This window comes from Mixophyes fleayi, chromosome 1, assembly GCF_038048845.1.
Source record: "Mixophyes fleayi isolate aMixFle1 chromosome 1, aMixFle1.hap1, whole genome shotgun sequence".
Classification (NCBI taxonomy): domain Eukaryota; kingdom Metazoa; phylum Chordata; class Amphibia; order Anura; family Limnodynastidae; genus Mixophyes; species Mixophyes fleayi.
Genome location: NC_134402.1, coordinates 435022020 through 435038177, shown reverse-complemented (window position 1 = coordinate 435038177; position 16158 = coordinate 435022020). Strand labels below are relative to the sequence as shown.

The 16158-nt window shown below is 41.5% G+C and overlaps 1 protein-coding gene across 2 annotated transcripts in view; it reads right to left on the bottom strand.

Annotated features, from left to right (window-relative positions):
* The window catches only part of SLC45A2 (solute carrier family 45 member 2), a 78403-nt gene extending 64719 nt beyond the window's left edge, over positions 1-13684 (bottom strand). For both annotated transcript variants that reach the window (XM_075184587.1, XM_075184594.1), the window contains exons 1-3: positions 13620-13684; positions 12714-13281; positions 10237-10419 (exon numbers count right to left, since the gene is read on the bottom strand). In XM_075184587.1, coding sequence (XP_075040688.1) covers positions 10237-10419; positions 12714-13158 — 628 coding nt within the window. In that variant the 5' untranslated portion in view covers positions 13159-13281; positions 13620-13684. The remainder of the gene's footprint in view (positions 1-10236; positions 10420-12713; positions 13282-13619) is intronic.
* Between the last annotated feature and the right edge of the window lie 2474 nt (positions 13685-16158).

Genomic DNA, 16158 nt, shown 5'->3' with positions numbered 1-16158 from the left:
CCAGAGATTCTGATTAGCCCTGTATATCAAATGGTACATTCCACACTATTTAGATTATGTTGATCTAAATCAGTTTTTCTCAAACTAAGAGGCTTGTCCACTCTCAAAGTCGAATAATTGAATGAAGTTGTTCTAAATAAATAAATATTGATTGTAATAGTTTTCTGTGCAATTGCGATTAGTACACCATGTCATACCAAGTAAATACACACAGTTAAACAGAGGAAATACACTTACAGTGGCACCTACACGTAAATAGTTCACATAATTTTACTAGTAAGACTTAAAAGTTATTTATACAAAGATACATTTACATTAATGGTATTTATGGTTCAGATCCTAGGAAATGTATGGTGTTTGGTCTTATACTAATCCACATTTTACCAACAGGAATCCGTTATCATAGGAGAAGCGGTCTTTAGTTTTGATTAGTAAGGTTAATTCTCAAAAGTACTCTATTAATGGGTTGGTTTGAACCAGTTTTAGTTGATTCCCTAAGGCAAGGCATGTGCACAGCTGTTAGAGTGACTTGCCCCCACCTTTGGAGAAGAGCCCTTTGAACTGATCGATGGCTTGCATAGTACTGGAATCTCTTAAACCCTGAACCAATGAAGAACTTTCTTAGCATTATCCTTGTGTAAATTTTGAAATCATTACTGGGTTTTTTTTTTTTAAACTCAACTGCATAAAACCAGGCCACTGGGGCAGGAACAGCCTCTGACTGGAGACTTCAGGATTGATGGCTGTTCTTGGATCTAGGGTGCGCTGCGTATGTATTGGTTATACTTTGTAACTTATTTTATTTTGCTGCTTACTGCTATTAAATCTCTTCTGTGCGTTGGAACCACACTGTTCGCATCGGACAATCGTTATTGGCTACAATAGAAACGGACATAACATCTCCCTTTATGTGATGCAGATGAGATAATAAAAACTCTACACAGAGAGCACCTTGGTTTGAATCAAACTCAAAAACACTATTGCTATAAAAACATAAGGTTAACCACCATCCTGACCAAATGGTAAGGAAATACAACAGGACACTAGTAGAGAGGAATGAAGACAAATAAGAGATACTAACTACACCATATGGGGCTTGACTCGAAATAAACCACAAGATATAAGATGCAGTAGTCAAGTTGTGAATTCTACTCCCATTTCTTAATTAATTTGTGTTCATGGTATTATATTCAACCCAGGATGTTTCTAGCACTAACGGGGAACCGATTTGGACCCATCATGAATTCTCTTTGGTTAGAATGAAAGCATCCACTTTTGGTATGTTACAGTCATAGGTCTATGGCTTATAAAATCCACAGTCAGGGCCAGAGCAATCATTAGGTAAACTCAGGCACATGGCCATCTTTTCCACTAGGCACGATGGGCAGGTGTCCGGAGGCCCCATAGGCAGCGCTCTTTATTGCAATAAATAATCCTCCAAAAAAAAGTTCCTGCAAAAAAAAAAAAAAAAAGTACGTTTTGCGGTTACGCAGCGATTTGGCTCCCCTCCTCCGTGCTGCGCTTGCATTGAATGTCGGGCCCTGCATTTTCATTGAGGACAGCAGCACGGAGGAGCCACGACGTCAGAAGCAATGGAGAAGCAAGCGACAGCGATGATTTAAAGTTACATAACAATGAAACGTGGTACTGAGATCCTGCATATAACATCTTTAAGATGATAGTTTATTGTACTATCAAAGTGTGGAACTGTCGAAGTCGTATAATTGGATGAACGAAAGTATATTGGTTAATATTGTTTTATTGGCCAATTGCACTCAGTATGCCACGCTACACGTGGCATACGGCGATCGCACGGTAAAATACGCAGTGTTGAAGCGAAAAAGAAATGTAACTGAGGAAAAATTGCCAACATGCCATTCTACACACGCAGTGGCAAAGAGAGAATGAGGCCTTCGTCTTTCTCTATTAGTGGCAGATCCAAAAATCTTACCGAGCCAGGGCCGGACTGGCCATCGGGCCCTTCTGGCAAATGCCAGAAGGGCCGATGGCACTGTGGGACGGTCCGGCTACCTGCGATCACCACTTCAATAATTAAAAAAAAAAGAAAAAAAAATTCTACTTGCGGTGGAGCCGTCATGACGTCACACGTCATGACGGCTCTATGGGCCGGCCCGCGCTTCAGGTTTGCGGCCGCGTGATGTAACGTCAGAACGTTATGCGCAGCCACGTAGGACTGGATCAGAGGGCGCACAGATTCCCGGGGGCTGCTGAGGTAAGTGTATTTTTTTTCTTCACAGGGAAAATGGGTGCAAGGAGGGGGAAGAGGACCCGATAATGTCTGCACGGGGGGAAGGAAGACGACCCGATAATGTCTGCACGGGGGGGAAGGGGGAGAAGAGGGCCCGATAATATATGAAGGGGGGGAGAGGAGGGCCCGATAATGTATGAAGGGGGGGGGGAGAGGAGGGCCCGATAATGTATGAAGGAAGGGGGTAAGAGGGTCCGATAATGTATGAAGGGGGGGAGAAGAGGACCCAATAATGTATGAAGGGGGGAGAAAGCGCCCAATAATGTATGAAGGGGGGGAGAGAGTGCCTAATAATGTATGAAGGGGGAGGAGAGGACCCAATAATGTATGAAGGGGGGGAGAGGACCCAATAATGTATGAAAGGGGGGTAGGGGACCCAATAATGTATGAAGGGGGGGGAGAGGACCCACTAATGTATGAAGCGGGGGGAGAGGACCCACTAATGTATGAAGGGGGAGGGGAGAGGACCCACTAATGTATGAAGGGGGGGAGAGGACCCAATAATGTATGAAGGGGGGGAGAGGACCCAATAATGTATGAAGGGGGGGAGAGGACCCAATAATGTATGAAGGGGGGGGAGGGGACCCAATAATGTATGAAGGGGGGGAGGGGACCCAATAATGTTTGAAGGGGGGGGAGGGGACCCAATAATGTATGAAGGGGGGGGGGAGTGGGGCTGAAAATGCCTACAGGGTTAATGAAATGTCTGCAGGGGTGGAGGGGGGGGGGAGTAGGGCTGAAAATGCCTACAGGGTTAATGAAATGTCTGCGGGGGTGGGGGGCTGAAAATGCCTACAGGGTTAATGAAATGTCTTGGGTGGTATTTAAAAAATATAGCAGTTTTGGGGGACATGATATCTTTTTTGTGTGGCAGTTACATGGCTGTTCAACTATCACTATTATATTAAATACCAGTGAGATGGGGCTGGTAGAGGTTAATATTTTATTGACCACAAATGTTCAGATATTACTTGTATATGCCTGTACAATGGGGTAGTGTTCTCTGGCCATAATGGAGTGGGTTTTTTTTTAATTAAAGAGCCTAATCATTCTGGATTTGTTAACATTTTGTAATATAATAAATTTTTTGCATTTTCGGTACAGGACTCCAAATTTCCCAAAGCCAGCGAGAAGACAACAAAGCAGCAAGAGAGAAGAGCAAGAATAGGTAAGAGTCAACGGCGCAATCAATCTAAATTGAATGCTGGAGAATATTTCCGAATATTTATATTTAGCAGTATTCCTATACATTGGGGGGGGGGGCGCTGTTGGTGTATTTGACTACGGTGACCAGAACCCTTAATCAGGCCCTGGGTTTACTGCAGTCGTTTTATGTTGTCTCACGCAGTCAGAACAGTATGCTTTTGTAAATGAAGCAAACTGCTTGGTACTTGTTAATCTGTGACTGTGCTCAAAACATCAGAATAGGTTTGGTTAGTTCGTGCCCAACTACATATATATGACAGTTCTTTCGATTGTTTTTCAAATGTGTTACCCATTTATGCTGAGGATGGTTATTTTTTTCTTTTTACTTTTCTTGTGTCCCATTGATATGTCCGTATTAATCTCTGCAATGAAATTTCTTTTTATTATCTGTTATTTTATGATTTTGTTGTGACTGTGTATTCATTTATAATATTAAATGAATTTAATGTTTTGTACGTATCCCTGAATGTCTAATTGGCCATCTGTATGTATATGTTTTTTCTTATAATCTATTATGTTTTTTATTAATCATCACATCCAATTATCTCTCACCCACCTCCTCTATCCCCCTTAATGTATATACTGTGTTATTTAAAATGAATAGAAAAGATGCATATCCAATTACTGTAGTAAAAAAAAATATTTTTCTCTGACATTTTGCTGTAGATGGAAATACCTTTAATGCGGCCGTGTGGGTTCAACTGATCATTCAATAGTTATGGTTTTTTTTAGATATATGTTACAGTTTTATTTCATGTGGAATGATTCATGAAAATTCTGCCATTACTATTTAATCAAGGGAAAAGGATACCTGTTACCTATATGTGTGTATGTATTCTGTTGTTGCTATTTTTTGGGAGATTTGAAAAAAGCAAAAACATTGGTTTCCTACAGTGGCGCCTGTATAATTGGTGGTAATGCTGTAGTATGGGGTGGCGTGGTGGCAGCATTGTTGTAGTGTGTTTGGGGCTTAGTATTGTTAATATGTAGGAGAGGGTATTGCTGTAATGTGGGGTTGATGCTGGTTGCTGTAATGTGGGGGGTGATGCTGGTTGCTGTAATGTGGGGGGGTGTTGCTGGAATGTGGGGGTGATGCTGGTTGCTGTAATGTGGGGGTGATGCTGGTTGCTGGAATGTGGGGGGGTGATGCCGGATGCTGTAATATGGGGGGTGATGCTGGACGCTGTAATGTGGGGGGTGATGCTGGTTGCTGGAATGTGGGGGGGTGTTGCTGGAATGTGGGGGTGATGCTGGTTGCTGTAATGTGGGGGGGTGATGCTGGTTGCTGGAATGTGGGGGGGTGATGCCGGATGCTGTAATATGGGGGGTGATGCTGGACGCTGTAATGTGGGGGGTGATGCTGGTTGCTGGAATGTGGGGGGGGTGATGCTGGTTGCTGGAATGTGGGGGGTGATGCCGGATGCTGTAATATGGGGGGTGATGCTGGACGCTGTAATGTGGGGGGTGATGCTGGTTGCTGGAATGTGGGGGGTGATGCCGGTTGCTGTAATGTGGGGGGTGATGCGGGTTGCTGTAATGTGGGGGGTGATTCGGGTTGCTGTATTGTGGGGGGTGATTGATGTAGTATGAGTGTGTGTGGGGGGTTATTTATTGCTGTAATTTGGGTACTAATAATGTATTGTCATGTTATTTATTGATATAATATGTTGTGCTAACAATGTAATGTTGAGGGTCATTAGGAGAAATAAATACCCCACACACATACACACACTCATACTACATCATACTGTACAGCACCAGCAAAGCGCACTGCGCCAGCATCAGTGTGCAACAATATAGTACATGGAGCCCACAACACGTGGGCCTGTGTGCTTTAAATGCCAGGGCTGATTTTTAGTCCCAGTCCGGCCCTGTACCGAGCCTACAAGTGCTGCACAACTACTGTTACGCGTCAAAGCCGAGCTGCAAGATAACAGTAAGGCATTAGAGGATAATGTTTGCTCTGAATCAGAAATGGCACCAATCCCTGTGGAGAGTCCATCCAACAGTGGGATGTCTAATCGTGAGCATTCTGTTAGTGTACCCATAAAGAGGGCCCCTTTCAGCAGTTCTGCTGATGTGTGCCTGAACAGGTAGCTGGTGATACACAAATTGAGGATGCCACTTTGGAAATAGAAGAGTATGAGGGGGAGATTTGTGTAGGCGATGAGGGCGCTAATGATGATGTTGATGATTATGATGCAGACAGATACCAAATTGCCTTTCTCAATTTCTATTTATATTCTAGATTATATAACGGCTGAATAGTTTTCTATTTTACTCCTAGTGGAGAGGGGATCTGATGCAGACAGATACCAAACTGCCTTTGTCCATTTCTTTTTAGATTCTAGTTCTACAGTCTATGCAGGCTGCTTTTGTTCTATTTTCCTACAAGTGGATGGGGGGGGGCTGATGCAGGCAGATACCAAACTGCCCTTGTCCATTTATTTTTAGATTCTTGTTCTACAGTCTATGCAGGCTGCCTTTTTTCTATTTTATTACAAGTGGATGGGGGGGGGGGGGGGGCTGATGCAGACAGATACCAAACTGCCTTTGTCCATTTCTTTTTATATTCTAATTCTACAGTCTATGCAAGCTGCTTTTTTTTCTATTCAACTACAAGTGGAGGGCGGAGGGGAGGGGCTATAGAGACAAAAACCAAACTGCCTTTGTCCATTTATTTATATATTTAACTATACGTGTAGGGTGTAATATACACCCAAAGACGATGGCTGCATTGCCAATAGGCTAAGATGGAGAGGCAGACAATCAGGTTTGTGTGCAGAATTAAGGACGGCCTACCAGGGATTAAACTGTTTTCTTCCTAATTTATTAGCTTTAGAATTACCTTACTTATCCAAGAAACAGGTGGAGCACTAAATTTGGTTATTTTATGCCCAAAAACATTGATTTTCCAACAAAATAGCAAAACAAAACCAAAACCAAAACACGAAGGTAATCTAGATCCAAAACCAAAACCAAAACACGGGGGTCAGTGACCATCTCTAATTTAAGGAAACAGAAGACACAGAATAAGAAAAAAAAAAGAGAAGAAGGGTGTGCAATCGGTGAACCTGGGCAATTGCAAGGTAAGTGAAGGGGGAATGTGATTTTTTTAGTTGCTGCACTTCAAGGGTGACTGAGCGAGCATATTTAAAAAAAAAAGTGATATATATATTTATTTAGGGGCCCCAGTGCACTGCTTTGCCTGGGGGCCCATAATGTTGTTAAGATGGCCCTGCTCAGGCAATCACTTAGAGCATCAACATTTTTTTTGTAGGTGCCTAAATACTGAACGAGGGGCGTTATTCCATTTGGTGTTTTCCCCAGAGCCCCCCATGCTGTGCATGGGTCACTCTGGAAATTTAAATAAGACACAGACTCCTTCATTGGCTGATAAAAGGGAAGAAGGGGAGTGTTTAATAATGTAAGGACGCTCTTCTCACCTCCCTCGTGATGCTACCAGCTGATACTCTTCCATGTCAGTGATAGGCTAGGAATGTGGTGCTTTGTTGTGAAGTCACAGCATCAAGCTCCCAGCATGCCTCTGGCAGGGAGGAGAAGCAGCTGACACCATCACAGAACCTGACACCCCCAGCTCTGTCTGTCTCACCCACACAGGTAAGAAGCGCTCTAGGTTGAAGGGGGGTTATTAGTACCCGTCCATCAGAACTATCTACAGTAGATGATCTCTTTTAGCGAAGCTTCAAAGTATTCAGTCTTCAGCTAGATACACTGCACTTCCAAATTAGCAAAAAGCCAAATGTATCGCCCTCAATATCATAATCAGCAGCAGCTATTTATATAGCGCCACTAATTGTGCCAATATGCTTCATATCTTACAGCAGGATAACAATAACCAGCTGTCATTAAACATTACACAATTACTTCCTCACTGCTAACATAATAACACTCATCCCCCAAGTGTATATTCTAGGTAACTCGTTATTGTAAGATTGTCACAAGATAGACTGTGCTTATCGGTGTGATTAATGGTTTCCAAATTGTTCTACTACATTATGCAAATCCTACACGTCATATGAAACAAAAACAAAACAAGCAGCTGAATAATTAAAAAGGCATCAATAGGAAGAGAATGTTTCCTTTAAAAAGGAAGTATACAAGACAAAGCGCTGTGATACGGTGCAACGGAGATCAGATTGTTTTGTTCAGTATAAGATGATGGTTTACTAAACATATAACCAGTAAGATACATGAACTTCATCACAATCTTCTCACATCCATGAGACAGGAGCCACACAACACTATTTGCTGTTGGAGACTCTTATCCTTCCACTATCTGTCAGTCTATGGCCCAGTCCTCAATAACTACCAACAGGTCATGTTTTCAGGTTGTTTGTAGAAACAGGAGGAATAGTTACCCAGGGAAATAAATTAACTCACATGTTCATGATTGCAGAAATCCTGACAACATGAACTGTTGAGGGTTGAGTTTGGCCGGCTCTAGTTTATGGCACCGTTCCCCTCCTCACATCATAACACTGCCCCAGTCACATGCAGCCCAGTCCTCACTAACACAATCACACAAACAGACAGGTCATGGATCACAAGATCATCACACAGCTCCTCATGTCTTTCAACTGTCTGATAGAACATCCTGTAGACTATCTTCGTCTAAACATCAATGCCGAGGACATCCCAGAAGGGGTTACTTACATACTTCACATTCATTATTGAAGAATTAAAGAAAGGATTTCTCTTTAATACAGAACATTTAAATATTTTAATATTCTGTAATGTTATCTCTGAATCACAAAGGTAACAAACAACTTGTGGCCAAAGAACGGATAAAATGGTTCTATTTTAAGAAGTTTTTGTTTCATTTTGTCTCCATAAAAAGTATATTGTCTTGCTAGGTTGAAGTCTATATACGTACGCTCAGACGGGTAGGGTACATTATTCCGACTCGGTGGTATTGGTCTTTCAATGTCGGCATTGTGATTGTCACCAATCGCACCGACGACATTGGCCACCTGTCTATAGACTGCAAGTGTCGGCATTAAGCCTGCCAACAATTTCATGTCGCCAGGTTAACTGACGTTTACAGGGTCAGAATGATGACTGTCACCGGCTCAGATACAGCATAAATAAATGTCCTTATAAGATACTGAAAATTATGTAGTGAGGCGAGTCATCTTAAGACGTGACCGATTCCTTCATAATAAATATATTTATAATTTTATACTTTGCGTTATTACTGCCGGACCCTATTTAGTAAATATTTGGTACCAGGAAGATTTTGGGTGACCAAATGTCCCTGCTCCATTCAGGGCCGGATTAACCCTAGGGCTAACTGGGCTACAGCCCAGGGGCCTATGGCATCCAGGGGGCCCTTGAAAGTGCTCAGCAGCAGTATTGATCGGTCGGGGCGGGGGCGCCCCTGGCGCGATCAGTGCTGCTGAGCACTTTCACTGCGGTCCTTCCCCGACGCTCTGTAGTCTCCTTACTGAGGAGATCTCGTGAGTCTCACTCTCACAAGATCTCCTCAGTAAAGAGCACACAGCGCACCGAGGAAGGAGGTAAGTGCGGGGTGAGGGGCGCGGGCAGCTCGCAGCCCAGGGGCCTCCATTCCCTTGATCCGGCCCTGGCTCCATTGCCCCATGAGGTGTGAGAGTGGAGGGACACTCATAGGTGAGAGCATTTGTAAGATCAGAGTGTTTAGAATGTAAGACTTAGTGATTCTACATTGGATTTAAATCATTCCATTCACCAGACTGCGACCCGTTCTGTGCTTATGTGTCTCCGAGTTCTGAGAGATATACTCCGGGATAGAGAGATAGAGACCAATGATAAGACAGAGTATGATGTTGGTGCAGGATGTGAAAAGCCTGACCTGCATGTGAGTTGAGTGCCCAGTGTATGAATGTTCATTCAGAAAGGCTTCAAGACGGCTCTTCCAAGAACCAGGTAAGAGAGAGTCAAGACCAGGATCGTACACGCTTGGTAATAACTACAGCTGTGGAGAAGAGGCGAGCCACTGTGAGTGTCACCTCTTCAGCCAAGCATTGTGTTCTACAGAGTACTGATGGGACATTGTGATTATTCTATATCAAAATGGGCTTTGCATATAGAAGCTCACATTTTACAATCATCTTTTGCTATGTGCAAAACTGAGTGGCACAAAAAAGTAACTGGATTTCATTTGAAACATCTAGTCCCCTATTTCAAAGTAGTTTTAATGTGAAGGTATTAAAATACACAGAGGGCCTACTTTATCTACACTTACTCATAAGCGAGATTGCCACATCACTGTCTGAAACATAATAAAACATTGCCTATATATTCCAATTAAACAGCGCCACCTGTTGTCACATTGTCAGGAAAAAATGACCATAATAAAAATAGTTTTACTATGCAATAACTTTTTAAACAAAATTAAAGCTTATGTGTAACCTTTGTGTATTTCATAAAAACAACTGAATAAACTATTTTCTAATCTAAAATAAATAAATTGATCAATCATTGTTTATTCATGAATTCAGTGTTTGGATTAGTATTTTTAACAGACCGACTTATTAATGTGTGTATGTGCTGCATCGTACAGGAGTGGACAAGCTATAGATTACCATTTCAGACGGTGGAGAGCACCCAGCATGTAGCAGCCTTTGTTCCTGCAGTCTGGATACAATCACAAGTTAAATGCAAGGAAAACTCTTGTGACCTGGGCACATGATTACAGCTCATTCATTCCAGTGAACAGGACTGAGCGGAGAAGTGAGAGAGCTAAGGAAGGCTCTTACCAGTGAGCAGTGCATGATAGTGAAGTCCTCTCTCCTTATCTTGGTGTGAGCACACATCAAACAGGTAGGCCTTTATCGGTCCATCAATGAAATCTGCAGCAAAGTCAAAAGCCACGACTCCCAGCATAGTAATTACTATAGCCCACGTCGTCTTCTGCGTACTGACACGGTTATTAAAGAAGGCTGGAATAGAAGAAGTACAGGGCCAGTTATATTGTAAATAAATCTTATGTGTAGTGTTATTTTCACTTCATTATCCTATACATATACAATTAAGCAAATGGTACAGATTAAACGATGTGTTCCATGGGCCAGATTTCACATGAAATATATGGTAGTAGCTTGCTTAACATTTCCATGATAAATTATGACCACAGAATTTGAAACACATGGGAGTACCTCCGTTACATGAAGCTAGAAGAACCAAACATAAAATATCAATTTTAGTTATTTTTTTTTCCTGTGTCTGGTCTACTAAGAAAGTCATGACATAAACATGACGTGCATTCCATATTCTTATGAAGAAACTCTTTTTCCAATATAAGTTAGGGGAAACATTGTCAGGGGACTCTAGCTATACAAGCCATATAATATAGCTATTATTTGTCTGAGTATTTGCAACGAAGTTCTCATGGGCAGAATCCGATTTTAAAAGTAGTCATACAACATTACATCATACAATCACCAGCATCAAACTGACATAGAAACACGTGACTATTTGAGAATACGTTGAAATTTAAGGCTATGCCACACCAGAACTTTACATGCATGTGACAATATTGACGAACGCTGCTTGAAGCCAGATTCATTGACTCAATGTTATATTTGACATTTGTATAAAATATTTTTTGTACATTTGACGCTACAGTTTTTTTTGGTTTTTTTTAGCAGCTGAATTATATATTATAAAAATGACCTATAAGCAATAAATCAGGGATTCGAGTTGATTTCAGACACTAAGGGGTATATTTACTAAACTGCGGGTTTGAAAAAGTGGGGATGTTGCCTATAGCAACCAATCAGATTCTAGCTGTCATTTTGTAGAATGTACTAAATAAATGATAACTAGAATCTGATTAGTTGCTATAGGCAACATCTCCACTTTTTCAAACCCGCAGTTTAGTAAATCTAGCCCTAAAAGTTCTCAACCATGACCAGTTTTGGACATCTGTAGCTGAAATCGCTGGAGCAACTGATACCAGCATGTTCCTTATAGGAAAGCAATTTGCTTAAAACCTACTTGGCACAATCCTGAATGGGGGATAATGCGAAAAAATTATACATCAAGGGTCATATTTCAAGCCATTTTGCTTGCTGTTGTGTACCAGCAATGTGAAACGTGAGAGGAGATATGGAGCCACTGTTTGGAGAATGCTACTACCTAAAACATTATCAGGGGGTAGAATAATAGAGATGTTGGTAGCAACCAATCAGATTCTAGCTATCATTTATCTAGGACATTCTAGTAAATGATGCTAAAATCTGACTGGTTGCTATGGGCAACACCTACACTTTTCATTTGTAGAGGCTATAGTAAATATATACCACGTTAACTGCCCACAGCACTGGGGCATTTACAAGGGGAGGTTAATGTTTGTATATGTTTGTGAAAATTTAGCCTGTAAGCTCCACCTGAGCAGGGACTGATGTGAGTATTTAAACAGTCTCTGTAAAGACCTACACAACCACAACCTCCCTCAAATCGGGACATGCTTTGTGTACTCACAAAACGGGGACATCACAGTGCAGTGTATAAAGGTAGAACATAGGACAGTGCTGTATATCGCATCACAGAATAACATATAAAGGCTAAGGGGTAAATTTATCAAGCTACGGGTTTGAAAAAGTGGAGATGTTGCCTATAGCAACCAATCAGATTCTAGCTGTCATTTTGTAGAATGCACTAAAGAAATGATAACTAGAATCTGATTGGTTGCTATAGGCAACATCTCCACTTTTTCAAACCCGCAGCTTGATAAAATTTATCCCCAAGACTATCATAGAACACAACAAAGGATATCATTGGGAAACATTTCAATATATAAAAGTAGAGGAAACCTAGTGCATTATATGGACCAGAGTACAACATATTATATCACAGTGGTGTCTATATAGGTAGAGAACAGTACATCATATTTATAAACAGTTGCCTTACATTGAGACATTTACAAATATTTATGTAAAAGTTTCAGGGGCTTAGTAGACCTGAAGATATTTTGAGATGAAATTGTTTTGTTTTTAAAATAACAAAGAGCAATAATTTACATACACACACAGCAAATATAAATACAATGTCAATCATCTCACCTTGTGCCAAGGTATAAGAGCTTGTACATCTATATTTGTGACTGTTAGCAGTACAATGGTCCTTTAATACAGAGGTGTGTTAAAGTAAATTTAAAAAAAAAAAAATCTGCAACTGTGACTGCTACCATCCATTAGCAAAAAAAAACAAAAAAGATATTACAACAACTTACCGGATACTACTGTATCGCCATTTAGGTAGAGCGTCATACCCAGAACCATCAAAATCCCCAAAGCAAGAATATAAGGCCTACGCCTTCCCCAGCGAGACCGACAGTGATCACTGGCAGATCCTACCACTGGCTGAAGGATGAAACCCAACAGGGGGCTGATGAGCCACACAAGACTATACAAACTCTTAGGGAGTCCCACACTGAGCAAAACTGGAGTCACAAAAGCAGCTTCCACGGCATAACAAAACTCTCTCCCAAACATGGCCATACTGTGCATGATAAGCCTGCCAGTGGACCTTCTGGGGGGCTCCATTGACTGAAAGACCCCTTCGTCCATCTGTTCCAGGCTGTTGCTGTAATCCATGTCCTTTAAAGGGGGTTCAATACTGGTGCTGGCAATGTGAGTAGTTGGTGTCGAATATTCCACATTTTTGGAGAGAGTCATTGTAAAAATGCCAGGGGGGAGCAGTATTCACAGTAGTTCATGGGAAAGGTCCCTCTTTGGTTGTGGAGGAAATTCAGGCTTACACACAGTTTTATGGGAGGTGCGACTGTGCTCCTTCTGTAGCTGGAAGATCACAAGTTAGGGAGGGGAAAAAAAATAATCATGTGAATGAAAACTTAAGACGATTTAACTTTCAAACAGTTTGTCTGGTTCATTAAGAAGAAACAAAAGAACGTGGCCAAATACACACATCGCAGTTATCACAAGGTACATACAGAATGTGTAACATATCTTATGACGCACAAATGTTGCATTGTAAACATTATTAAGTAACATATGTTTGGATATCTTCATAATAAAAGCATGAAGGGAATAAAGGTCATTAGTAAACTCTTGTTCCTGAGTGCATTAAGAAATCAGGTTTGGAATTAGCAAAACATGAATAGAACATATAATGTTACCAGATCAGCCATGTAGATTCAGACACATATATAATATATAATGCAAGGGCTGCATATGACTATACAGGTATTCCTCACTTAACGACCGAGTTCCGTTCCTACGACTAGGTCGTTAAGCGAATTGGTCGCTAAGTGGGTACAGTACTGTTATATGCACCTACATGTATTGTAATCATTTTTATTGATTCTGAATGAAGAAATAGACTAAAGAAAACTGTATTTTGTTAGTTTGCTTTACATTACATAACACTGCATAACAGAAAATAAACATGTGTACAGTAAAGCTCTACAAACAGCAGCAATTATAACAATGAGGACCCAGGGAGAACCTGGTTGTAAGTCCGAGCGGTCATTAAATGGGTAGGTTGTTAAGTGAGGAATACCTGTACTGAAAATAGTCCACATGCATCACTGTGGTTTGCATTACGCATGGGGGAACTCATTACAACACAGCCAAACATCATAGTATGATGTTAACTGATCTTCATTTAAAAGTTGATTTGGCAATACTAGAAAGATCAGGTATGCCTTGCAGCAGGTAAACCAATGCAGTAGACTTGTCACCTAAACACAACAAAAGGGATCTATTTTTTGGGCTAAATCCACATTCAGCCTATCAAGAACTAGGAATATAAATGAGGCCCAATGTGGGAGGTTGCATTTGCAAAAATACATTGAGATTATTTAGTATACAGTAGCTTCCTATTGGTTGATTCTAGTATGACAATGTCAGCTATTCAAAACAAGATATATATGGAATATATATTGCATTGTATACACATTACAGTGGTAGTATACAGTATATGTCTTTAATGTATTTTAAAGTGTATCTCATCATTACACACAGTGAATATAATATGCAGCATGACGTAAACGCAGCTCACAATTATCTATGGTTCCCACCGTGCACCTCAGTTTGTGCACGCATGCCTAGATTTCTGCAAGAGAGCATAGATTTCTGGACCGCGATGGTTGAGTTTTGATAAGGAGCATCAGTTTGCACAAGCTGAGGGGGGGGGCTTTTGGTGTAGTGACACAAGATAAAGCGGTGGGAGGGTGCAATTTTAGGGACATTACTTGCTGTGCAGAGGGGAACATGCACTGTGCCCTCTAAGCTGAGTGCTCTGGAAATTATAGTGTTCAAATTGTGTTTTGCTAGAAAACATCCTGCAAATTGGGAATTTAAATCCTTCAGGGTGGAGTCCTCATTAGATTGACTTGTTAACTCTTTCCTTTCCAGATTGCTCTGGTCACAGTAAGCATCAGAGGTTTGGCCATTTTCTCTTTGCTAAAAGCCTTGACATTTGCAAAGTTCAGAGCTGGCATTCTCTGGGTGCCATCCTATACTTTTAATAGATCCTTTTTATACCTCCACTTGGTCAGTCAGCAAAGAAGCACATTTTTAGGCACATTATGAGCAAAACGTTTCATTCTTTTTATTACATTGCGGCTAAATCAAGCAGTGTTTTATAAGAAAGAAACTAAAAACTTGTATTTAATGAAAGAGGTACTTTTAGAGCAAGAGGTGGTTAGATTCATTGTGATCTTTACACTTTGGTTCTCTTGAGATTTTCTGCCTCTCCAAGGTGAACCTTTAGCTTGCAAAGCTCCCAAATGTGGTAGTAATTCTGCAACTTCATGCGCGTTCTGCAGACCCTCTAGGTGCAGTTGTATAAAAGCAAAGGCATTTGTGCTGCTCATTATAAATGAGGTAGACAGGCTTTACAGGCTATACCAGTGTTGGCTAACCTGTGACACTCCAGGTGTTGTGAAACTACAAGTCCCAGCATACCCTACCAGCAATAAGCTGCTATATATTGGCAAAAATGCTGGGACTTGTAGTTTTACAACACCTGGAGTGTCACAGGTTAGCCAACACTGGGCTATACCAATGTTCATTAGAATGAGAAGTCTATTCTCTAAAAGCACTGGTATGAACACTAGGCTAACTCTTACTTGCCAAGTCTCCCGAAATGTTCGTGAGACTCCTGAATTCTGGGTGGGTCTCCTGGACTCCCGGGAGAATATGACAGTCTCCCGCTGTCAAAATGCTGCAATTCAGCGGGAATCACTGCATTTTGCCCTGCCCCACCCCCTCCCCACTGTAAAATGACGTGTTTGCGCCATTACGTCACAGGGCCAAAATGACGCACTTTTCGGAGCCCAGCCCCCTGCACGCCCACTTGCCCCCGGCAACTCCCGGATCATACTTACCATAAGTTGGCAAGTATGGGCTAACCTAATTGTATGGGGCACCTAAAACACAGCATAAGGGACATCATGTCACTCATTTAGTATAATGATTATCACAGTGGTGCCCCCACACTGAGAACTGTCATGGAGGGGCAGCAGCTGGCAGCTTCTACCTGTGAAACACCTCCATGTTTGTACTGGCCTGAGCGGTGTGGTGCTTGACTGCGATGTCACAGTCCAACACTCATTCCACACTAGGTTAGAAGCGGGGGTGCAGCGACTCTGTTATATATATTAGCAATGGGCAATAACCTAATGAATGGTTCAGTGTTATGTCTTCTTGCAT